Source organism: Microcaecilia unicolor, chromosome 2, assembly GCF_901765095.1.
Source record: "Microcaecilia unicolor chromosome 2, aMicUni1.1, whole genome shotgun sequence".
Taxonomy (NCBI): Eukaryota; Metazoa; Chordata; class Amphibia; order Gymnophiona; family Siphonopidae; genus Microcaecilia; species Microcaecilia unicolor.
Window position 1 is genome coordinate 11,335,085 of NC_044032.1, and position 25,876 is coordinate 11,360,960.

The window sequence follows — 25,876 nt, forward strand, 5'->3', positions numbered from 1 at the left end:
GGTCTATGGACTTGTCCTTTAGGAATCTATCTAACCCCTTTTTAAACTCCGTCAAGCTAACCGCCCGTACCACGTTCTCCGGCAACGAATTCCAGAGTCTAATTACACGTTGGGTGAAGAAAAATTTTCTCCGATTCGTTTTAAATTTACCACACTGTAGCTTCAACTCATGCCCTCTAGTCCTAGTATTTTTGGATAGCGTGAACAGTCGCTTCACATCCACCCGATCCATTCCACTCATTATTTTATACACTTCTATCATATCTCCCCTCAGCCGTCTCTTCTCCAAGCTAAAAAGCCCTAGCCTTCTCAGCCTCTCTTCATAGGAAAGTCGTCCCATCCCCACTATCATTTTCGTCGCCCTTCGCTGTACCTTTTCCAATTCTACTATATCTTTTTTGAGATACGGAGACCAGTACTGAACACAATACTCCAGGTGCGGTCGCACCATGGAGCGATACAACGGCATTATAACATCCGCACACCTGGACTCCATACCCTTCCTAATAACACCCAACATTCTATTCGCTTTCCTAGCCGCAGCAGCACACTGAGCAGAAGGTTTCAGCGTATCATCGACGACGACACCCAGATCCCTTTCTTGATCCGTAACTCCTAACGCGGAACCTTGCAAGACGTAGCTATAATTCGGGTTCCTCTTACCCACATGCATCACTTTGCACTTGTCAACATTGAACTTCATCTGCCACTTGCACGCCCAATCTCCCAGTCTCGCAAGGTCCTCCTGTAATCGTTCACATTCCTCCTGCGACTTGACGACCCTGAATAATTTTGTGTCTGTTGGAATGTAATTGTATTTTACATGCATTGCCTGTCACCTATTATTTCTCTGTGATTACTCTGTGACCTCTGATGTGAATTACTTAGAGAGGTCACACAGCTATGCAACTTCCTGTGGGGGATAGATGCAGCACATGGAGCACATGGAGCACATGGAGCTCATGATCTCTCCTAACCTGAGAGGATCTATGGTGGTGTGAGCATCCATTACCATCTAAGCACATGGAAGGAGCTGATAATACAAATGTATAGTAATATGTATATATAAGCCTGTCTGATTATAATCTAACTACAAACTGTGAGTAAACAGATGTTTTGTTACTTCAACTTTAAAGTGACTCAGCAGTGAATTATTCAGGGGTGAATGAGAGAGAGATGAAGAAAGAAATTAACATTTCTAAAGCTGAAGCTGTGTGTACTAAAATCTGCTAATTATTTACTACAAATAATCCAACAAAAGGGTTATGGGCCCAGGGCTCAGGAATTGAAAAAGAAGAGAAATATTACCAGGCAGAAAAAAAAGCCACATTTTTCTCTTAAGTTTTAAAGGAAAGATTCAGTCTGTCTCTCTCTCCCCCCACACAGCAGACAGAAGGCTAAGAAAATGGCTGAGGGAAGAAATTCACCATTTTTCTATTCTCTCAAGGTGCCTAAATTAACTGAGTTTAATTATCAGCAGTGGGAACTAAGATTCATATGTCTCCTTCGAGCAAAAGGATTAAATATATGCTTAGACCAAGACAGAACAGATGAAAATATGGCTGAATGGGACAATGCAAACTATTATGTGAAGTGCATGCTTTTGGAAGCTCTCTCAGAGAAACAAGCCATATTAGTGGAGGGAAAAGATACACCAAAGGACATTTTATATAAACTGAGAACTATGTATGCAACTACATATGCAAAGCAGCAACCAATTTGGCTGGCAGAGTTGAATGAAACCAAATTAAGGGATAAAAGTAAATGTAATGATCACATTATGCATCTTATGTCTTCATTTCAAAAGCTAGAACTTTCTGGAATTCCCATGTGTGATGCATTGAAAAGAGCATTTCTTTTTACCTCACTATCAAAGAAGTTTGATGTTTTTAGGTCTGTAAATGAGGCCATTGAAGGGCAATCTTTTGAACAGGCAACATCAAAACTAAGGCAGGAATGCATAATAAATGATTCTGAGGAGATGTGTTCTCAAAGCAAGTCAGAGAGAAATGAAACAAATTTCTTGGCAAAGAACAGAGGAAGGCGGAGCTATGGGAAAACTCCACCCAAGGGCAAGCTGATTTGCTACTCATGTGGAAAGGAGGGACATGTATCTAAATGGTGTAAGGAAACACAAAACACTCCCTCTAGCTCACCTAAGCCAATGGAACTAAAGAATTTTCAAACCAGGAAATGTATGAAGGACAAAGATAAACACAAGGGCTTTCTAATGGCAGAAAAATCTTTGACTATGGTAAATAATAATTCAAATGAAAGTACTTGGATTTTGGATTCAGGGAGCACATGCCATTTAACCAATTGTAAGGATTTCTTTCAGGAAATGTGTCCAGAGGAAGGTATTCTTAAAACTGCAAACGCAGGGACTGCTAAGATCCAAGCAAAAGGTATTGGATTCTTAAAATGCAAAGTGTCTAATGAAGTTAAAGAAATTCCTGTAAGTGATGTCTTGTATATTCCCCAAGCAGTTTGCAATATGCTTAGTGTATCTACATTAGATAAGAAGGGATTTGTGATTCATTTTGAAAACAGTAAGTGCACAATCTCTAAAAATGATGAAGTGTATGCTGAAGCTTTTATGCATAATGATGTTTATAAACTGAGCATTTCAGGTGAAGCCTCACATATGGCGCAAGTAAGGAAGAATGATGGTAAATGTAGTCTGGAAATCTGGCACCGCCGCCTGGGACATCGTGATTCTAAGGTGATCCAGGATCTTTACAGTAAGCAACTGGCCACCGGCATTCAGATAAGTGCAGATGCTGGTAAAATGGAGAAATGCATAGACTGTGTTACTCAAAAAGGTGTGAGACCCTCATTTCCTGCATACACAGGAAATAGGAGTAATAAAGTGCTGGACTTAATACACAGTGACTTATGTGGACCGTTTAATATCCCATCATTGGGAAATAACAGATTTGTGCTAATATTCTTGGATGATTTCTCTAGATATTGTGTGGCCTATTTGCTGAAAGAAAAAAGTCAAGTCACAGACATGCTGAAGAAATACATAGCCATGGTGAGCAATAAATTTGAAAGAAAACCAAAGGTTCTTCAGACCGACAATGGTGGTGAGTTCACTTCACAAAGCATGCGCACATTTCTAGAACAAGAAGGCATTCAACATATCACAACAGTAGCTTATACACCAGAGCAAAATTCTGTTGCAGAGAGAAAATTTAGGTCACTTGTGGAAATGACCAGGTGTATGCTGTCAGATAGCAATCTCCCTAAAAGACTATGGGGGGAAGCCATTCTCACAGCAGTGTACCTACAAAACAGAATGCCAACTAAAGGCGCTGAGCGCACACCACATGAGACATGGCATGGTAGGAAGCCAAACCTGTCACACATAAGAACATTTGGAAGTACAGCATATGCTCATGTACCAAAGCAAAGAAGGCATAAGCTGGATTCCACAACAGAAAGGGGCATTTTAGTTGGCTATGCTCCAGGACACAAAGGATATAGAATTTTGAATCTGAAAACTGGCATTGTTGGCATAAGACATGTTACATATTTTGATGAAAACAAGAGGGTTGATAAAGGCTGGATTATCCCAGATGAGCCTTATCATCCAGAATATGAAACTAGAACCATAATAGACATGCCAGTGTATATAAATGCCATACCAAGGCAGATGTCTGAAAGCAACTCATCTGTATCTAACGAGGAACAGACAGAGGAAGCAGACACAGAAAGGATCATTGAAGAAGACAGTACAGTTGGAGAAGGGGAATCAATTGGAGAAGAACTCTCAGATTTAGAGGATGCAGAAAGGTCAGACCAACCTGTTGTCAGACGCTCATCCAGGGAAAACAAAGGTGTTCCACCCCCAAGACTGTCTTACCTAACAAAGTCAGCAGAAGCTCAAGAGCCCTTAACATGGGATGAGATTGAGAAAATGCCAGCAGAAGAAGCTGCTGAATGGCATAAAGCTGCACAAGAAGAAATTGATGCATTGGATAAAAATAATACTTGGATTCTTACAAAATTACCTCCTGGCAAGAAAGCTATAGGATGCAAATGGGTATTCAAGTTAAAAAGGAATGCACAAGGAAAAGTGGAAAGGTATAAAGCCAGATTAGTGGCAAAGGGATATCTTCAAAAATATGGAGAAGATTTTGATGAAGTGTTTGCACCTGTAGTGAAACACACGACAATCAGAACACTTCTAAGCATTGCAGTCTCAAAAGGCATGCAAGTCAACCACATTGATGTGAAAACAGCGTTTCTTCACGGAGATATAACTGAAGACTTGTACATGGAACAACCAACAGGTTTCATAAATACAAAACAAAGACAGCTAGTGTGTAAATTAAACAAAGGTCTTTATGGATTAAAGCAAAGTGCAAAATGTTGGAATGATAAATTGCATGAAATATTGACAAATTTAGGATTTAAGCAAGGTGAAGCAGATAAATGCTTGTACACTAGGTGCACAAATGGACAATATGCATACATTTTAGCTTTTGTTGATGATCTGCTCATTGCAAGCAAAAGTGAGCAAGAGTACAAGGACATTGTAAAGTGTTTAAACCTCAATGTTGAGATAAAAGAACTTGGTAATGTGTCATACTATCTTGGTATAGAAATTGAGAAACAAAATGATGGTTCTTATCTTCTAAGCCAGAAGCAGAAAATAAATGAGCTTATTGAAAGTTTAGGTATGCAAGATGCCCAAGTTGTAAGCACTCCCATGATCACTGATTTTCTGAAGGATGAAACAGTAAGAGAACCTTTACCAGATAACATCCAATATAGATCAGCCATAGGTAAGCTTTTATATCTAGCTACCACATACAGGGCTGATATAGCAAATGCAGTAGGAATTTTGAGCAGAAGGGTCAGCTCACCTACCAAATCAGATTGGACTGCAGTTAAAAGGATGGTAAGGTATTTAAAGGGTACCATTGATTGTAAATTAAAGATTTCAGCCAATAGTAATCCAAAACTAATATGTTACTGTGATTCAGATTGGGCAGGGGATCATTCTGATTATAAATCCACAAGTGGATATGTGTTTATGTATGGAAATGTACAAATTTCATGGGCCAGTCATAAACAAAGTATTGTGAGTTTGTCTTCTACAGAAGCTGAATACGTGGCCGTATCGGAAGCGTGCAGAGAACTGATGTGGATTGAAAAACTTTTGCTGGATTTTGGAATAGCTGAACAGAGACCAATCCAGATAATGGAAGATAATCAGAGCTGCATCCGACTGTCACAGAATGACAAGGTTCAGTCACGCACCAAGCACATCGCAACGAAATACCACAACGTGCGAGAGTTGGCGAAAGAAGGGGTCATCAGTCTACAATATTGTCACACCAGTGAGATGACAGCTGACATCATGACCAAACCGTTACCCAGAGAACATTTTGTGAATCTGCGTATAAAGCTTGGACTTTGTATGAATAAATAATTGCATGACAGTTATGCATGAGAAGGGGTTTGTTGGAATGTAATTGTATTTTACATGCATTGCCTGTCACCTATTATTTCTCTGTGATTACTCTGTGACCTCTGATGTGAATTACTTAGAGAGGTCACACAGCTATGCAACTTCCTGTGGGGGATAGATGCAGCACATGGAGCACATGGAGCACATGGAGCTCATGATCTCTCCTAACCTGAGAGGATCTATGGTGGTGTGAGCATCCATTACCATCTAAGCACATGGAAGGAGCTGATAATACAAATGTATAGTAATATGTATATATAAGCCTGTCTGATTATAATCTAACTACAAACTGTGAGTAAACAGATGTTTTGTTACTTCAACTTTAAAGTGACTCAGCAGTGAATTATTCAGGGGTGAATGAGAGAGAGATGAAGAAAGAAATTAACATTTCTAAAGCTGAAGCTGTGTGTACTAAAATCTGCTAATTATTTACTACAAATAATCCAACAGTGTCATCGGCGAATTTAATTACCTCACTAGTTATTCCCATCTCTAGGTCATTTATAAATACATTAAAAAGCAACGGACCCAGCACAGACCCCTGCGGGACCCCACTAACTACCCTCCTCCACTGAGAATACTGGCCACGCAATCCTACTCTCTGCTTCCTATCTTTCAACCAGTTCTTAATCCATAATAATACCCTACCTCCGATTCCATGACTCTGCAATTTCTTCAGGAGTCTTTCGTGCGGCACTTTGTCAAATGCCTTCTGAAAATCCAGCCCTTCTTACTGACAGAGATCATATAACAAAGTCTATTAAAAGACATGATAATGAAACTGTGACTGACGATGTCCTGTCTGCTGTTCCAGGCATTGGTCACATTCAAGGATGTTTCTGCTTATTTCTTGGAAGCGGAGTGGGACATTCTGGGAGAATGGCAGAAAGAGCTTTACAAGAAGGCCGTCAAGGAGATTCATGACATCCTCACATCAAAAGGTAAATGTGTCTTCTCTGTCATTTTTATTTATCTATTTATTAGGATTTATTTACCCCTATTTTGAAGGAATTCACTCAAGGCGGTGTACAGCAAGAGTAAATCAAAGGTATTAATCCGCAAACGAACCTTTTCTGGAGATGGGAAGGCGGTAGAACCAGAAGACATGAAATGAGATTGAAGGGGGGCAGACTCAAGAAAAATGTCAGGAAGTATTTTTCCACGGAGAGAGTGGTGGATGCTTGGAATGCCCTCCCGCGGGAGGTGGTGGAGAGGAAAACGGTAACGGAATTCAAACATGCGTGGGATAAACATAAAGGAATCCTGTTCAGAAGGAATGGATCCTAAGCTAAGGAGCTTAGCCGAGATTGGGTGGCAGAGCCGGTGGTGGGAGGCGGGGCTGGTGGTTAGGAGGCGAGGATAGTGCTGGGCAGACTTGTACGGTCTGTTCCCTGAAAAAGATAGGTACAAATCAAAGTAGGGTATACACAAAAAGTAGCACACATGAGTTGTCTTGTTGGGCAGACTGGATGGACCGTGCAGGTCTTTTTTCTGCCGTCATCTACTATGTTACTATGTTACTACAAGCAACAGACAATTACAGCAGTAAAAATATTCAAATAACAATACAAAGTATGGCATAGTCTACTACTTACAATGTCAACACAATATGTAATAAAACATTTTAATTGACAGTGTAGGGCATAATAAAAAGAGCATATAGACAGGTAACAGAGTAACAGGGCTTAGAAAATATGGTGACTAATTTAAAGGAAGGTGCACATGAGGTCAGAGAGATGGTTAAATATTATCTCAGCTAGGGTAGGAGTGGATAAACATGTCCCGCTGCAGTATGTGCAGCCCGAGTCAATCCTTGTGTGTGTGAATGAGACTAACAAGTTAATTACTTCTTCCATTAAAGGCTTGGTTGAAGAGCCAAGCTTTCACCTGCTTCCTGAAGTAAAGATAGTCTTGTGTTAAGCGGAGACTTTTAGGCAATGCATTCCAGAGTGTGGGGGCTACTCCGGAGAAGGCTCACTTGGGGGTATCACATCGTGTAATGTCTTTTGGAGAGGGTGTAGTTAGTGAAAGTCCTTGGGAGGACCTTAGTGTCCTTGGCGGTGTGTTGAGGATCAGCCTATTCTTCAGGTACTCAGGGCCATTTCCTTTGAGAGCCTTGAAGATCAGACCTGGAGGGGCATAATTGAATGGTGCCGGCCATCTATATGGCCGGCGCTGCAAAGAGCGGTCCCGAACCATATTATCGAAAAAGATGGCCGGCCATCTTTCGTTTCGATAATACGATTGGGGCTGGCCAAATGTCAGAGATGGCCGGGTTTGAGATGGCCAGCATCAGTTTTCGCTGATAATGGAAACTGATGCCGGCCATCTCAAACCCGGCCAAATCCAAAGCATTTGGTCGTGGGAGGGACCAGCATTTGTAGTGCACTGGTCCCCCTCACATGCCAGGACACCAAATGGGCCCCCCAGGGGGCACTGCATTGGACTTCAAAAATTGCTCCCAGGTGCATACCTCCCTTACCTTGTGTGCTGAGCCCCCCAAATCCCCCCAAAACCCACTCCCCACAACTGTACACCACTACCATAGTCCTTATGGGTGAAGGGGGGCAGCTACATGTGGGCACAGTGGGTTTGGGGGGGGGTGTTTGAAGGGCTCCAATGTACCACCACAAGTGTAACAGGTGGGGGGGGGGGATGGGCCTGGGTCCACCTGCCTGACGTGCACTGCACCCACTAAAAACTGCTCCAGGGACCTGCATACTGCTGTCATGGAGCTAGGTATGACATTTGAGGCTGGCAAAAAAAAATGTTTTTTTTTTTTGGGGTGGGAGGGGGTTGGTGACCACTGGGGGAGTAAAGGGAGGTCATCCCCGATTCCCTCCGGTGGTCATCTGCTCAGTTGGGGCACTTTTTTGAGGCTTGGTCCTAAAAATAAGTGGACCAAGGGAAGCCGGCGAAATGCTCCTCAGAGCTGGCCTTTTTTCCATTATCGGCCGAAGCCAGCCATCTCGTAACCACACCCCCGTCCCACCTTCTATACCCTGCCGAAACGCCCCCTTAAACTTTGGCCGGCCCTGCGACGGAAACCAGTTGAAGCCGGTGAAAATCGGCTTTCGATTATACTGATTGTGCTGGCTTCAGCAGATGGCCGGCCTCATAGGCGGTCGGTGGCCCAACTGTTTGGGGAGGCTAAATGGGGTGGGGTTTACATCCATAATTGTCTGACAACACAGAAAATAAGTAACAATAAAATAATCACAATTAATACTTTTTATTACATTTAGATATTAGATATGTATCATATGGGCCAGCTGGCATGAGTCAGGTGAGGCACTGGCTCAGAGTGCCAAAAGCCTGCATCACTGGATTGCCCTTCAGAGTTGTGAGAGCATATTCTTTTGATTCTGAATTCCGAAAACGGTAACGGAATTCAAACACGCGTGGGACAAACATAAAGGAATCCCGTTCAGAAGGAATGGATCCTAAGGAGCTTAGCCGAGATTGGGTGGCAGAAACGGTGGCGGGAGGTGGAGATGGTGCTGGGCAGACTTATATGGTCTGTGCCAGAGCCGGTGGTGGGAGGCAGGACTGGTGGTTGGGAGGCGGGGATAGTGCTGGGCAGACTTATACGGTCTGTGCCGGGGCTGGTGGTTGGGAGGCTGGGATAGTGCTGGGCAGACTTATACGGTCTGTGCCAGAGCCGGTGGTGGGAGGCGGGACTGGTGGTTGGGAGGCGGGGATAGTGCTGGGCAGACTTATACGGTCTGTGCCGGGGCTGGTGGTTGGGAGGCTGGGATAGTGCTGGGCAGACTTATACGGTCTGTGCCAGAGCCGGTGGTGGGAGGTGGGACTGGTGGTTGGGAGGCGGGGATAGTGCTGGGCAGACTTATACGGTCTGTGCCCTGAAGAGGACAGGTACAAATCAAGGTTGGGTATACACAAAAAGTAGCACATGTGAGTTTATCTTGTTGGGCAGACTGGATGGACCATGCAGGTCTTTTTCTGCCGTCATCTACTATGTTACTATCCAGCTTATAATTGAAAGTAATCGCCGGCTATTTCCCGACACAAATCGGGATATGGCCGGCGATTTCGCAAAAGCGGCAAAAAGCATATAATCGGAAAGCTACATTTGTGATAGCTTCGCCGCTTTCCCTTTGCCTCGCCGGCGAAAGTTCAAAGGGGCGTGTTGGCGGCGAAGCGAAGGCGGGACATGGGCAGGCTTGGGCGTGGCTACCAGATGGCCGGCTTTCGCGGATAATGGAAAAATAAATCCCGGCGATAAGCAGTATTTCGCCGGGTTTACTTGGTCCTTTTATTTTCACAACCAAGCCTCAAAAAGGTGCCCCAACTGACCAGATGACCACCGGAGAGAATGGGGGATGACCTCCCCTTACTCCCCCAGTGGTCGCCAACCCCCTCCCACACTAAAATGATTAAAATACAAACCTTTTTTGCCAGCCTGTATGCCAGCCTCAAATGTCATACCCAGCACCCTGACAGCAGTATGTAGGTCCCTGGAACAGTTGTTGTTGGTTGCAGTGGACTGCAGAAAGGCAGAGCCAGGCCCATTCCCCCCCCCCACCTGTTCCACTTGTGGTGGGTAATATTGAGCCCTCCCAAACCCCCCAAAACCCACTGTACCCACATGTAGGTGCCCCCCTTCAGCCCTTAGGGCTAGGGTAATGGTGCACACTTGTGAGCAGTGGGTTTTGGAGGGGATTTAGGGGACTCAGCACACAAGGGAAGGGTGCTATGCACCTGGAAGCTAATTTGGTTATTTATAAAAGATGTTTGAAGTGCCCCCTAGGGTGCCCGGTTGGTGTCCTGGCATGTGAGGGGGACCATTGCACTACAAATGCTGACTCCTCCCAAGGCCAAATGCCTTGGATTTCGCAGGGTTTGAGATCGCCGGCAGTTTTTTCCATTATCGTGGAAAAACAAAACTGGCGATCTCAAACCCGGCGAAATCCAAGGCATTTCGCCGGCCCACACCGTATTATCGAAAAAAAAGATGGCCGGCCATCTTTTTTGAAAATACGGTTCCGGCCAGCTGTTGCGCCGCCGCCAAAATAGATCGCCGGCGACGTTCGATTATTCCCCTCTATGTTACTATATGTCAAAGAATAAAGTGGTTGCTCAAAGCATATACTAACCACAATCGCTGAACTGCAAAACACTATGCACAACTTTGTGCAAAACACTCAGAACCTTACTGTACCATAAATATTACACTGGGCAGAACCTAATACACCAATGTACCACCCATACGGAAAATGCAGACCGTCAACAATATGAAACAAGGGGTCATAATATCACAATTCTCATGTAGAGCCACAAAACATCCTTTTAGGGTGGCTAGTGTTCACAATGAGCTCCTTATGTAGATCCTTCAAGAGGTAGTGTGTCATGATTTAGGCTCTACACCCTTTCTGATGTTTTGGTGCCACCTCAGTAAGGCCAACACACAATCTCTCCACTACAAAACACTATACACAAACTTGTGCAAAAACACATTCATAACCTTACCAAACCATAATCGCACTAATTCCAAGGACAGGACGAGCTACAACCTTATGCGTGGAAAGGCAGAACTGTAATTATACCAGGCTCTAAAACACCAGTACACAACCTAGTGAAACAAAACAAAAAGGGCTGCAAATACTCAGGGCTGTGCCTAGGGTCTTGGCGCCCCCCCCCCCCCCCGTGTGGCATCTCCTTTCTCTCTTCTCCCTCGTCTCCCACCCTGCCCCCTTTTTCAGCCCATTACCGTAAAAGGTGAATGACAAGTTGAAGAACAGCAGGCAGAGGGAGCACAAGATGCAAAGGAAATAGGAGCTGAAAGATGGGAATGGGAGGCTATTTGATAGAACAAATTTTAGAGTTTCAAAAGGATAATGAAAATGGCACAATTCGGTCTTAAACAGATCTTTAAAGGCGCATAGTTCATCATACAGGTCAGTTCCATTGATGTCCTTATTATCACCATCTGATAAACTCTATCAAAACTCCGAGGGGTCTAAGATCGTCAAGATCCTACCTAAACCTACACTACCCAAATTGCAAAGGACTGAAATACAAAACAACTTTCGCATCCGGCTTCACCTACATAAGCGCACAACTATGGAATGGGCTCCCAAAAGCTGTGAAAACAATCCACGACCACTTGAACTTCAGGAAATCACTAGAAACCAACCTCTTCAAAAAGGCCTACCCCAACGACCCCACGTAACCCTCTTCACCTACCAACACAGCATGACTACTACTACTACTACTACTTAACATTTCTAGAGCACTACTAGGGTTACGCAGCGCTGTACAGTTTAACAAAAGGACAGTCCCTGCTCAAAGGAGCTTACAATCTAACAGGCGAAATGTCAAGTTGGGGCAGTCTAGATTTCCTGAATAGAGGAACGGTGGTTAGTTGCCGAAGGCGACATTGAAGAGGTGGGCTTTGAGCACCTCTTCGGTGTCGCCTTCGGCAACATTGAAATCACTAGAAACCTACCTCTTCAAAAACCCTACCCCAACGACCCCACGTAACCCTCTTCACCTACCAACACAGCATGACTATGATCGAACAGGACAACACGCAATCTTCATCCATTCCGACCCTCCACTTATACCTCATACGATCACTATACAACTTTGTATTTGTTATCCACCGACTACTACTACTACTATTACTACTACTATTTAGCATTTCTATAGCGCTACAAGGCGTGCGCAGTGCTGCACAAACATAAAAGAAAGACAGTCCCTGCTCAAAGAGCTTACAATCTAATAGACAAAAAATAAAGTTAGCAAATCAAATCAATTAATATGTACGGGAAGGAAGAGAGGAGGGTAGGTGGAGGCGAGTGGTTACAAGTGGTTACGAGTCAAAAGCAATGTTAAAGAGGTGGGCTTTCAGTCTAGATTTAAAGGTGGCCAAGGATGGGGCAAGACGTAGGGGCTCAGGAAGTTTATTCCAGGCGTAGGGTGCAGCGAGACAGAAGGCAAACAAACGCCTTTGACGGTACTATGTAAGACACATTGAGCCTGCAAATAGGTGGGAAAATGTGGGATACAAATGCAACAAATAAATAAAGAAATAATGCATTTTGATGAGTAGATCCTTTTAGCTTGAAAGTTCTTTGGCAGAAGGTGTATTGCAAACATGTGCTGAGCTCCGCACACCAGAGGCATTATGTAAAACAATTCTATTAGATCCACAGCACACGTCTGAATAGCATGCCCATTCCCACGCTTCAGTTTTCTAGAGCCTGCATTCTGACATTATAGATACATGAGTGAATATATTCCAATGATCATACATGTGAATTTAAGCATATCACAGTATTCATTTCCATCACAGGATAATTAAGCCATATTCCATGAACAACATGCAGAAATATTCGCCCTCTCTGGGTGAAACAATTTTCCATTTCATTATTAGTCTTTTTAAAATTCTTTGAACAGTTTCTCAGCAGTCCCTGGAATTCCTCATACCAGACCAGCTCCAACTTTGACAGTATCACCTCAGATGGGGTGCCTGATGCACCAAGCCCACTCTGGCTATAAGAAAAATACTTGGCACATCAAGCGCCCACGGAGAGGGCTCCAGTTGGCCCACACAGTCTTATGTACACACCATGTACACTCCCCAGGTCGTCAATCTCCCGTCTGCCCGACAGCCCTCGATTCCTTCCTGCCCTCGCCCTACCTTAAAATATTCTAATTTTCCTCGAGTGGGCAGCGCCGGCATTGTAAGCAGCAACAGGCTCCAGCCTTCCCTCGCATGGTTCTGCCCTCGCGGAAACAGGAAATACGTCAGAAGAGGGCGGAGCCATGCGAGGGAAGGCTGTAGCCTGTTGCTTCTTACAATGCTGGCGCCGCCCGCTCGAGGAAAATTACAATATTTTAAGATAGTGCGAGGGCAGGAAGGAATCGAGGGCTATTGGGCAGCTGAGGGCAGACGGGAGATGATTGGTGACCTGGCTGGGGAGCGGGGTGGGGGCAGCGGTTGGGCTGGGGAGGCTTAGCCTCCCCAAGCCTCTTATACCGGGCGCCTATGGCCGGCCATCTCCCGATTTGTTTCAGAAGATGGCCGGCCTTCTCGTTCGAAAATAAGCAGGACAGAGTTTTACATTTAGTCCTGTATTATACTGGTAGCCAATGAAGTTTTTGCAAAAATGGCACATTATGGAATGGGTGCTGTTATTTTATCAGAGCTGGAAAGATCCCAGGTCCCATGGGCACCTGAAATTGAGATCTGGCTTCTGACGCAAAAGATGCTGCTCTGTGTTGTGAGATAAATGTTTACCTTAAAGTAGAGAGGGGCATAATCGAACGTCACCGGCCAAATAGATCGCCGGTGGCGCTACAGCTGGCCGGAACCGTATTATCGAAAAAGATGGCCAGCCATCTTTTTTGTCGATAATATGGTTTAGCCCGGCCAAATGCCGTGGAGTTCGCCGGGTTTGAGGTGGCCGCGTTTGTTTTTCAGCAATAATAGAAAGTTATGTCGGCCATCTCAAACCCCGGCCAAATTCAAGGCATTTGGCCGTGGGAGGAGCCAGCATTTTTAGTGCACTGGGCCCCCCTGACATGCCAGGACACCAACCAGCCACCCTAGGGGTCACTGCGGTGGACTTCAGAAAAGCTCCCACGTGCATAGCTCCCTTACTTTGGGAGCTGAGCCCCCCAACCCCCCACCAAACCCACTACCCACAAATGTACTGCACCCACTAAAATTGCTCCAGTGACCTGCATACAGCCTCTAGGACTTATTGCTGCTGTATAACTTTGGCACACCAGTTCACACCTGAAGACTAATCTCTCTGAAAAAGTCCTTTCTTGAAATAAGCACGTTTACTCACAGTTAACTGCAGATCAGAGGTTGTGCCCCACTGGCAAAGAGTCCCCTGGTACTAAGATCAGAGGTGGCACAATGGTGTACAATGCCCTCTTTCAGCACCATTCAAGGTAAGAGCTACGTTCTCTAACGTGGGTAACACAGGAAAGGGAACTAAAACTGGCTTACAAAAATGGCCACTACCGCATGGACTACAACAGGAAACAAAACAGGGCACACTCTGACCCAGTAAGCAGGGGGAAAAGCAGAGCCTACCAACTACCAATACCTATACCCACCACAATGCATTGCTGATGTGACTCTGCAGTGCAAATAACAGAAAAGGTGCCACACTCACCCCGGAGCCACATCACAAGCAGGCAAAAGCTGTCGGAGGACAGAACACATTCTGCTGTTATGGAGGTGGGTACGGCATTTGAGGCTGGCAAAAAAGTATTTGTAACCTGTTTTTTATGCTGGGAGGGGGTTGGTGACCACTGGGGGAGTACAGGGAGGTCATCCCCGATTCCGCATGGACTACAACAGGAAACAAAACAGGGCACACTCTGACCCAGTTAGCAGGGGGGAAAAGCACCATGGGAGTAGAGCCCAGTACCCTACACCCACCACAATGCATTGCTAATGTGACTCTGCAGGGCACCTAACAGAAAAGGTGTCACACTCACCCGAGAGCCACATCGCAACCAGGGAAAGGCTGTCGGAGGATACAACACATTCTGCTGTCATGGAGGTGGGTACGGCATTTGAGGCTGGCATACAGGCTGGTGTTGAGAAATGGGGGGGTCCCGAGCCCCCCAAGAAGGCTAGAGTGACCTCAATCTGACTCCATCTGTAAATAACACTAGTACTGGGGTAATCCAGGAGTTATGAGGTTTTGGAAGGAATTGCCACTGAGAGAGACGTTAGGTCTCAAATACCGGCATTAGTCCGCCTCTCAGCACTGGCAAGGAATAGATACCAGCCTTATGACAAACTGGATTTAGGCTACAGGTTATATAATGCAGCGAATGATAGCCTGATGTAGCAAAAGCATTTGTACTTACAGCCTTTCATCATTAAGTGAAGCCCACAAACCATCATTTAGAATGAAGAGTTTATTTGCATATCAGACTTTAATCAGGTACATTCATCAGACAAATTATGGATTCAGCTGACCGGAGCTCTGCTGCTTCCGAGGCGTTGGAGAAAAGTTCTCCCGAGGGCTTGCATGCACCCTGCTTTTATACAATTTGGCCACTATACAAGTCTATGGAGAGGGATTTTTTTCTCTAATATTGCTTAATCTATGAGTCATGACCTCCGACCAGGTGCTCTTCCGTTTTAGTATTGCAACTTGTTGTGCAACTTCCCTTTTTGTAAACACTTCCTTAGATACGGACATCCAAACATCAAAACATGAACAAAACAACTTTTTTATGAAGATATCTAAATTTGGATATATTAGGTTCATATCATTTTGTGATCTGGATTAGGATTTTAGCCATCAATTCCTTGATCTTGGCTTTTGCACTGCTTTTGAATGTCACACCAAATTCAAATGAGGCCTAGTCAGTGCCTTTTAGCAGTTTAAGCTGTTTAAGGTATGTAAATTGACCCACCACTATTCCAGTGGATGGATCCCAAGCGGGGACACATATTAACTTACAGGTAAAGCACGTCCTTGCTCAGCCAGTCATAGATTTTTAAACCTAGCTGGTATTTTTACAGCCTGAGTCCTAAAATCTGGCCTTCCACCCTTCCGGTGGGCATCCAGTGAGGGCCTCTTGCTGTACTATAATTATACATTCCCCACTTGTCACCCCCTCTGGAGAGGGGTGACACAAAGCTCGTCAAGCTCGTCATCATCCATTCCAGAAGGTGGCAAGCTATCAAACGAGAGGGGGAGTTTTGCTCTTATGGATTGCTAGCAGATATTATGCAAGACAGAAAACTTCATTCTTAGGTGGTATATTTTTTTGGCATATGGAATTCCCTTTATATTACCCCACCCCTTGGGCTTAATCCTGATGACATCTCTCTTGAGGTTTTATGAATGGGACAAATCCATGAGTTCATCTACAAAATCCCCATGAAGTATAGGTATGCGGGTACTAGCAATTTCAGGTGGATCATACTAATAAATACTTTCAGGTCTTGCTATGACTTCTATTGTATCTGTTGCGTAGTACATGGGGAGATAATCTAATGTATGTATCTCAGTGGTCCTCGGAAGGAATAGTGGTTTTGATTAAGCATTGTTATGGGCTCAACAAATATATGGTTAGTACTTTGATTGCAGGCTTTTTTAGGTTGTAGGTATTCAGAATCCTTAAACAAGTATGAGGTTGTCTTATACAGCAAAAAAAGGGTCAATCCTAGGAAAATTTATATTAACAAAGGTCATGCATGGATTTTGACATATGCATAATGACCTGGAAGTATGGGAAGCATTTTATATATCCGTTACCCCACTTGGAGCTTAGTCAAACCTACAGACAGACATGCAGCTTAAGTAAGCCTACACCAAAGTTAAACAAATGCATAACTGGTTGATACTAACAGGGTTTACACCTACATTATGATATCATAGCCAGTATGAGGGTTTGATGTTACCCTTGTGTCTGAGCAATATCAACTTCAATTTAAATTACATAAACAGAAATAACGGGAAAACTCTTAAAAAAACAATTAGAACAATAAAGGAAATAATAGGAAAATAAAAATAAAACCTTTTCAATATATAGACAGGATTACTGCTAAACTGAAAATAAAACAAAATATGAGTCTATAATGTCCATAAACAGCAACAGTAAATCTCAAATTAAGTATCCGTTCTGAATTCTCTTTCATCGATCATGGTTGAGGCGGTGGAAGCGCTGAAGAATCTGGACGGAGATCTGGGTTTTCAGGCTGGCCTGCTGAAGGAAGTGGCTGGTCTTGAGATGGTTAGGCTGGTAACATCTGGTTCTACGGCTGAGTAAACCCGTATATCTTTCACATGGACCCAGGACTTGTGGTCCAGTAGTTTGCAAGGTGTAAAGATTATTGCCACAACCTTGGGGGATCTAACATCATTTGGGCCTGGATAGAGCTTGAAGACGTATTTATGGTGTACAAACTTGGATCTTTCCATGTCTTTATTCTAGGCAAAAAAGGTTTTTAGTTTTATTTTTTTAGTATGGAAGGGGGTAGGTGACCACTGGGGGAGTATGGGGAGGTCATACCCCATTCCCTCCAGTGGTCATCTGGTCAGTTGGGGCACCTTTTTGAGGCTTGGTCATGAAAATAAAAGGACCAAGTAAACCCGGCGAAATACTGCTTAACGCTGCTTTTTTTTTTTCCATTATCGGCGAAAGCCGGCCATCTGGTAGCCACGGCCATGCCCGCCCATGTCCTGCCTTCGCTAATCTACCGACCCGCCACCTTGAACTTTCGCCGGCGAAGCGACGGGAAAGCGGCGATGCTGTCAAAAATGCCACTTTCGATTATACCGATTTCGCCGCTTTTAAGAAATCGCCGGCCATCTCCCGATTTGTGTGGGAAGATGGCCGGCGATCACTTTCGATTATAAGCTGGAGAGTCTGTCTCCCTTTTCTGTACAACAACATTTTGACCGTTCTTGCTGAGAACTACAACTTCTGTGTAAGGGGCCTGACTGTCGGCTGCTCACTAGTCAGTTACTCCATAAAGTGTGTAACCCCTTCAGATGGTAACCAGATATCACAGAGAAGTTTGACACCTCCCGTGACTTCAGCTTAGAGGTTCACAAATAGAAATATGGCACCAGATAACCTCCAACTTTTAATATAAATCAGGCATCAAATTACAGCTCCCTCTTCTCTCCAAACCTCGTCAGGCCAATATAAACAGCCCAAGATTTACAGTGTTGATTTAATTTTATATTTGTTGCTGAAAATTGCGTGCAATTTAATTGGATAATGAGCCAATTAGCACGGATACTTGGGTGCTAATGATCAATTATCAGCGCTGATTGGCATTAAACTTAAAGGTGGATCTAGAAAGGGGGTGCAGACACAGGAGGGGCATGGGTGGATCAGGGGTGTTCCTGGAATTTGCCTCATTACCTCTCTACCCTCATTTCCCCTTACGTTCCCGCCCGTAACCTCCGTTCACAGGACAAATCCCTCCTCTCAGCACCCTTCTCCACCACCGCCAACTCCAGGCTCCACTCATTCTGCCTCGCCTCACCCTATGCTTGGAATAAACTTCCTGAGCCCATACGCCAAGCCCCCTCCCTACCCATCTTCAAATCCTTGCTCAAAGCCCACCTCTTCAATGTTGCTTTCAGCACCTAACCTTTATACCTTTCAGGAAATCTAGACTGCCCCTATTTGACTGACTGTACATTTGTCCTTTAGATTGTAAGCTCCTTTGAGCAGGGACTGTCCTTCTATGTTAAATTGTACAGCGCTGCGTAACCCTAGTAGCGCTTTAGAAATGTCAAGTAGTAGTAGTAATTTGCACATAGTGTTACAGAATAACGGAGATTCGTGAGAATTTAGACCAGGTTTCAGTAGGTATAATCCTCACACCTAAAATTGGGCGCAGATCCCGGCGCAAAACGCTGCTTGTTCAGAGCAGGACACAGAAGGAAGTTTCCCAGGGGCTCTACATATATATTTAAATGCCATTTTCCTACTTACAGGTTATTCAATTGTTAATCCTGATGTTATGTTCAAGATAAAAAAGGAAGATGAGAAATATTTCACTCAACATTTTGAGTGGGAAGGAAAAGAAAACCCAAATGATCCCATGAAGTGTAAGTAGAAGGGTTTAAGTGCTCTGAATTTTCAGATCAATGTCTCCAGACATTTGGAGACTTAAAATCCATTTCCTAATCCTTGTAATAATGTGTTTTCTCTTAACAGGCCTTCCGATTGTAACGTCTGTGTTCTCTCTGAGTGTTAAACAAGAGGAAGATGTCCCCTTGATGGATCCTCCCAAATCAGAGGTGTCTGAACAGACTCACCCTCCTGTAACAAGTAAGAATAATTCTCCTCCTGCACATCTTAATAAACTCCACCAGGATTATTTAGGATTCAGGCCCAGATGCATCAAACAAACGTAACAAAATCTAAATCGTTAACGTCCTTAACGATTTTGAAAAACCGGAGCATGCACCAAAAAAAACAGGTAAAACATGTTCGTTGCGGTATCCAGAAGTACAATGTATCAATGAATCGTAATCCCCATCGTAATCGGCCCCTAAATCATGCGCAGAGCAGCCAAGCGTTATGCTGGCTGCTCTGCGCATGCCACAAACGTCCGAAAAAAACCACAACACAAACACGTGGCTCCCCACTTCCCCCTGCACTAATCAAAACATTTAAAAAATCCAAATAGATCGGGAGGGGGCAAAGGCGCTCATCAGGAGCGTCCTGTATGGGCGCCCTTCTCCCCCCCCCCCGAGATCGCCGCTGTTTCCCGCTTCAGCCAGTTTTAATAAAAACAAATCTCCAAATTTTCTCATCCCCTGTCCCCCTCCCTTCCTGTGTTTCCTGTCCCTTGCTCCAGGGCTCCACCTCCCGCCATCCTCCGCCCCCGTGCCCCGCCCCCTGGGATCGTCGTCGCCACTCCCACCCTCCACCGGACCCCCCTCCACATTACCGTCCCGTGCAGCGCCTCTCACCTGTATGCGAAGGTGCTGCACGGGATAAAACATCTGATCGCCAATTGCTTCTCCCTTCTCCGACGTCAGTCTGTTGTTCCTGGGCCCGCCCTCCATTGACGTAAGTTACCTACGTAGATTTTTTTTTTGTTTTGGTTAGTGCAGGGGGAAGTGGGGAGCTACCGGTTTGCGTTTTTATATAACTTTTTTTTTTTTTACATGCCAGCTTGCATTTTTAAGGTGCAGGAGGGAGCGGGGAGATGACAGCTCAGGCCTGAACGACAGGTCTGAGAGCTCGCTAAATTTGTCACGTTAAATGATTCGTTAGAATCATCGGTATGGTTAGTGCATAGTGAATTGTCCACATTTCAATGGTAGTTTCTGGTTTGCATTCCGTTTTCGTTATCTGCTAGTGGCTTCAGAAAAAGGCCTATAATGCATGCAACGGTCGTTAGAGTTTTGTGCATCTAGGCCTCAGAGCTGGTGAGATAAGAAACTGTTACCCTCTGCCGGGGTGTGTGATTGAGCAGCAGCACTAATACTACTAGTATTACTACTTAACATTTCTACAGCACAACTAGACGTACACAGCACTGTACACAGACATGTAAGAGACAGTCCCTATTAGGGAGTTAACGTTTATTGTGGGAAGGGGCTAATTGTAGAGCAGGAGGAAAATAGAAATTATATGATGCCTTCTGCAAGGCCCAGTTGTCTTCTTCGTCAGTTCTCTACCTTTTTGGGTAGGTGATGACGTAAAATGCAGACTAGTGCAGACTACCTCAATGTCCTTAATCTAAGGTGATCTAGGGGGTTAACTGGCAATACCTGCCTCAATCACCCCCGTTCTAGGAATTCTCTGTCACCAGTGCCCTCTAGTGGGGGCTGAAGACCTCTTCCACTCTGACTTATAAAATCTTAGGCCTGGTATTCAAAAGGGTTTAAATGAGCAGGAGAGACTCCAATGAGCTGGTCATTCCCATATATTCAATGGCCCTTAACTGGATAGTGTCACTGATTATCCCTCTGACTGCCAGTGTATTACTACTACTACTACTATTTAGCATTTCTATAGCGCTACAAGGCGTACGCAGCGCTGCACAAACATAGAAGAAAGACAGTCCCTGCTCAAAGAGCTTACAATCTAATAGACAAAAAATAAATAAAGTAAGCAAATCAAATCAATTAATGTGGACGGGAAGGAAGAGAGGAGGGTAGGTGGAGGCGAGTGGTTACGAGTCAAAAGCAATGTTAAAGAGGTGGGCTTTCAGTCTAGATTTAAAGGTGGCCAAGGATGGGGCAAGACGTAGGGGCTCAGGAAGTTTATTCCAGGCGTAGGGTGCAGCGAGACAGAAGGCGTGAAGTCTGGAGTTGGCAGTAGTGGAGAAGGGAACAGATAAGAAGGATTTATCCATGGAGCGAAGTGCACGGGAAGGGGTGTAGGGAAGGACGAGTGTGGAGAGATATTGGGGAGCAACTTATAATGCTTTCTTTTTCTTATAATAGGCTCCTACAGTGTGAAACCTGACATTTTAATCCGGTTTGAGCAAGATGGATTCAGGACTGAGCCTCAGGGGTGTAAGGAAAGAGGAAATCTGACCACCACCGACGGCACATGTGAGGAACTGCCTGAAGCAAGTGATGAAACTTGGATTAAAGCTTGTAATGAGGTGATACAAACTTTTCCTATAAGAAAGATCTCTGGACAGGGGATAGTGAGAATGAGGTGATATAATCACAACATCTAACCTTTGTTGTGTAGATAATTTGTTCTATTTTTTAAATATTTTTACCTTTCTCTTTTCATTGTCGGTTCATTTTCTTTTCTCCACCACCATTATCCCATGTCGTTCTTTCTCTTCCCTTTCTCTTCTTTAGTATCTACTGTTCCTCATCCTTTATCAAGTTTTGTCATTTTCCCTGTATCTCTCGCTCTTTCTGACCTGTCTCTATCCACTTTGCAGTCTGTTTCCTGCTGAATTTTTATTCTGTTCCACTCAATTTCCTCTTTAACATATTGCGCTACCACCCTCCAGTTTAATCCACCCTATCATGGCGATATAATTTGTCAGGGCCGTGCCTAGGGTCTCTGGCGCCCCCCTGCAGACTATCAGTTGGCGCCCCTACCCCCCGTGAAAATGATCACGCCCACGCCCCCCCCCCCCCCCCCCCCCCGGTGAAAATGATCGCTCACCACTTGCCACACTGACAGGAATTGTCAGCAATATTCTTAGAAACAAATTGCTATACATTGCAAAATAAGATAGCAGATGTAAATTCTCAAAGTGGACATATTCCAAACACTATTTAGACAAAAATTAAACTGAACCCCCAAGATGCCAGACTCTGCATACAATGCAACACCACAGAAACAGAAAATGTCCCCTAGTACTGTGCAAAATATAAAGACTGCAGATGTAAATTTGAAAAAAACTAACAAGAACCAATCACCACTTTACAAATTAACAAATAGAAATAAAACAAATATAGAAAATAAAATAATACCATTTTATTGGACTAATACATTTAGCTTTTAGAGGCCAAAACATCCTTCCTCAGGTCAATACAGTATAGTGCTGTTACAGTATCCTATCCTGACCTGAGGAAGGGGGTTTTGTTCTCCGAAAGTTAGTCAAAATGTATTAAAATTAGTCCAATAAAAAGATTACCTATTATAAACATTTATTAACACAGCTACAATACCACTGTATCCTAAAGCAAAAAAATAAAAGTAAATATTTTATTTACAGTTTGTTGTCTCTGGTTTCTGCTTTCCTCATCTTCTTTTCACTGTCTTCCTTCCTTCCATCCAGCATCTGTCTTTGTTCTCTCTCTGCCATCCAGTGTCTGCCCTCTCTGCTGTCCCCTTCATCCAATGTCTGCCCTCTCTCCCTGCCCCTTCCATCCACCATCTGCCCCTGTCTGCCCTCTCTCTCTCCCCCTTCCATTCACTGTCTACCCTTTCTCTCTGTCCGCTCAATCCACCATTTGCCCTCCCTCTCCCATCCATCAAGGTCCCTCTCACTCCCCCTTCCATCTAGGATCTGTCCCCTCTCTCTGCCCCTTTTTTTCATCCCCCAGTTCCAGCCCCACTATCCCACCAGTCCCCAGTTTCAGCCCTAGCCCTTTTCTCCCACCAGTCTTGAGCTTCGGCCCCCAGCCACTTCTCCCTGTCCCCTTTTCAGCCCCCAGTTTCAAACGCAGCCCTTTTCTCTCACTAGTCCCGAGCTTCAGCCCCAGCCACTTCTCCCTGTCTTCTTTTCAGCCCCCAGTCCCCACAGTTTCAGCTCTTGTCCCTTTTCAGCCCCCAGTCCCAGTACTAGCCCCCTTATCCCACCTACCCTCCTTTTCAGCCCCCAGTTCCAGCTCCCTTCATCCACATGCCTTGCATTAGGGCCTCCCCTTTCAGCCCCAGACCCCATCTGGGCTCCCCTCCCCATCCCCTTCTCCCATCTGGGCTCCCCATCCCCTTCTCCCATCTGGGCTCCCCACCCCATCCCCTTCTCCCATCTGGGCACCCCATCCCCTTCTCCCATCTGGGCTCCCCACCCCATCCCCTTCTCCCATCTGGGCTCCCCATCCCCTTCTCCCATCTGGGCTCCCCACCCCATCCCCTTCTCCCATCTGGGCACCCCATCCCCTTCTCCCATCTGGGCTCCCCACCCCATCCCCTTCTCCCATCTGGGCTCCCCATCCCCTTCTGCCATCTGGGCTCCCCACCCCATCCCCTTCTGCCATCTGGGCTCCCCACCCCATCCCCTTCTGTCATCTGGGCTCCCCTTCTGCCATCTGGGCACCCCTGATCCGACCCGACTACCAGCTCTGTCGAGATGACAGCGGGTGGAGGGGGGGGGGGGTGCTCCGCTCCCGCTGCTCCCACCCTACCTTCTTTTAAAAAATAAATCAGTAAAGCGGCGTGGCAGGCAGCGCAGCTTCGCGTCTGCCCTGCTTGTAAAACAAGTAGATCTCCTCGTCGGGCCTTCGCTCACTGGGTCCCGCCCTCGAGGAAATAGGAAGTTACCTCAGAGGAGGGCGGGACCCAGTGAGCGAAGGCCCGACGAGGAGATCTACTTGTTTTACAAGCAGGGCAGACGCGAAGCTGCGCTGCCTGCCACGCCGCTTTACTGATTTATTTTTTAAAAGCAGGTAGGGTGGGAGCAGCGAGAGCGGAGCACCCCCCACCCGCTGACATCCGGGGCGGACCGCCCCCACCGCGCTCTTGGTTCCCTCAGTGTCCGCCTTCTTCTGACGTCAGAAAAAGGCGGGACACTGAGGGAACCAATGAGTGCAAGGGAAGGGAGACGTCGGCAGCGCTTTCACCGACGCTGCTGCAGCCTGCGACCAGGTAATTTAAAGTCCTCGGCGGCGCGGGGCGAGGGTAAGCACCGCGGTGGCGCCCTCCAGAGGTGGGCGCCCCCCTGCGGCGCTTACCTCGCTTACCGCATCGGCACGGCCCTGTAATTTGTACCCTGATATCACAGTGAGCCAGAACCACTGCCGGATCGCCGTGTGCCGTTTCCCCCGTAGCCTACTGAGGCCTAGTGAAAAGACCCCTAAGTGCATTTTACTCTCTCTCTCCCATCTTATCTTTCAAGCTTCTAGGATTTGTATACAGACATTTCAAAGTGTGTTTTTTGCCTGTATTTACAACTTGCTTAGTAGTTTGACAGGGATCCTTAGCAGTCTCTTCTCTGCATCTGTTCCTCCGTTGAAGGCATCTGGCCTACTTCTGCCTTTGTTGCAACTTCCCTATCAGGATTCCCTTACTTCCCTGATCTGATAGTATCCTTTAAAGATACCTAGGCCCAGATGCATCAACCAAACGTAAAAAAAGCAAAAACGTAAAAGCTGTTACCGAATTTTAAAAAACGAATAATGCAGCAAAAAAAACAAGTCGCACATGTTCGGTGCGGTATTGTAAAGTACAATGCATCAATCTGGTGGAATCCCCGTCGGTAATCGGCCCCTAAAGCATACGCAGAGCAGCCAAGCGTTATGCTGGCTGCTCTGCGCATGCCACAAACGTAAAAAAAGCAAAATAGAAAAAACAAAACACAAACACGTGGATCGGGAGGGGGCAAAGGGGCTCGTCAGGAGCGTCCTGTATGGATGGCCTTGCCCCCCCCCCCCCCGCCCGTGGTCGCCGCTGCTGCTCCCCGCTTCCTCCCCCAGCATTAAATAAAAACACAAAATAAAACTCACAACTTTTAGGAGCCCTGGCCCTCCTCCCTTCCTGTCTCTAAATTCTTTCTCCACACAGCTCCGCCTCCCTCCGCCCCGTGCCCCGCCTCCACCATCCCCCCTGAGGTCACCGCCGTCTCTCCCCCCTCCACCGGGCCCCCCCCCCCGCATTACCGGGCCCGTGCAGCGCCTCTCACCTCTGTAGCAGCGCCTCTTACCTCTGTATGAAGGCGCTGCACGGGCAAGACCATCAGATCGCTGCAGTCTTCAGGACGTCTCTCTCCTTCTCTGACCTGGCCCCGCCCCCGTCTGACGTAAGAAACCTACGTCAGACGGGGGCGGGCCCAGGTCAGGGAAGACAAAGGAGAGAGACGTCCTGAAGACTGCAGCGATCTGATGGTCTTGCCCGTGCAGCGCCTTCATACAGAGGTGAGAGGCACTGCACGGGCCGGTAATGCGGGGGAGGGGCCCTGTGGAGGGGAGGAGCGACGGTGATGATCTCAGGGGGGGGGTGGGGGTGGAGGGAGGCGGAGCTGTGTGGAGAAAGAGTTTAGAGACAGGAAGGGAGGGGGGCCAGGGCTCCTAAAGCTTTGAGTTTTGTTTTATGTTTTTATTTAATTCTGGGGGAGGAAGTGGGGAGCAGCAGCAGCGACCATGGGGGGAGGGGGGGGGGCAAGGCCGCCCATAAAGTACGCTCCTACGAGCGCTTTTGCCCCCTCCAGAACCTTTTTTTTTTTCACTTTTATAGTGATGCAGGGGGAGCGGGGAGCAGCAGCGACCTTGGGTG

The 25,876-nt window shown here is 45.9% G+C and overlaps 1 protein-coding gene across 1 annotated transcript in view; it reads left to right on the top strand.

Moving 5' to 3' along the window:
• The window catches only part of LOC115461779 (zinc finger protein 777-like), a 38,126-nt gene extending 16,488 nt beyond the window's left edge, over window positions 1-21,638 (top strand). Inside the window, exons 3-6 of the mRNA XM_030191825.1 lie at window positions 6,297-6,423; window positions 18,946-19,059; window positions 19,169-19,282; window positions 21,415-21,638. Of these exons, the coding sequence (XP_030047685.1) occupies window positions 6,297-6,423; window positions 18,946-19,059; window positions 19,169-19,282; window positions 21,415-21,638 (579 nt within the window). The remainder of the gene's footprint in view (window positions 1-6,296; window positions 6,424-18,945; window positions 19,060-19,168; window positions 19,283-21,414) is intronic.
• The last annotated feature ends 4,238 nt before the right edge of the window (window positions 21,639-25,876 follow it).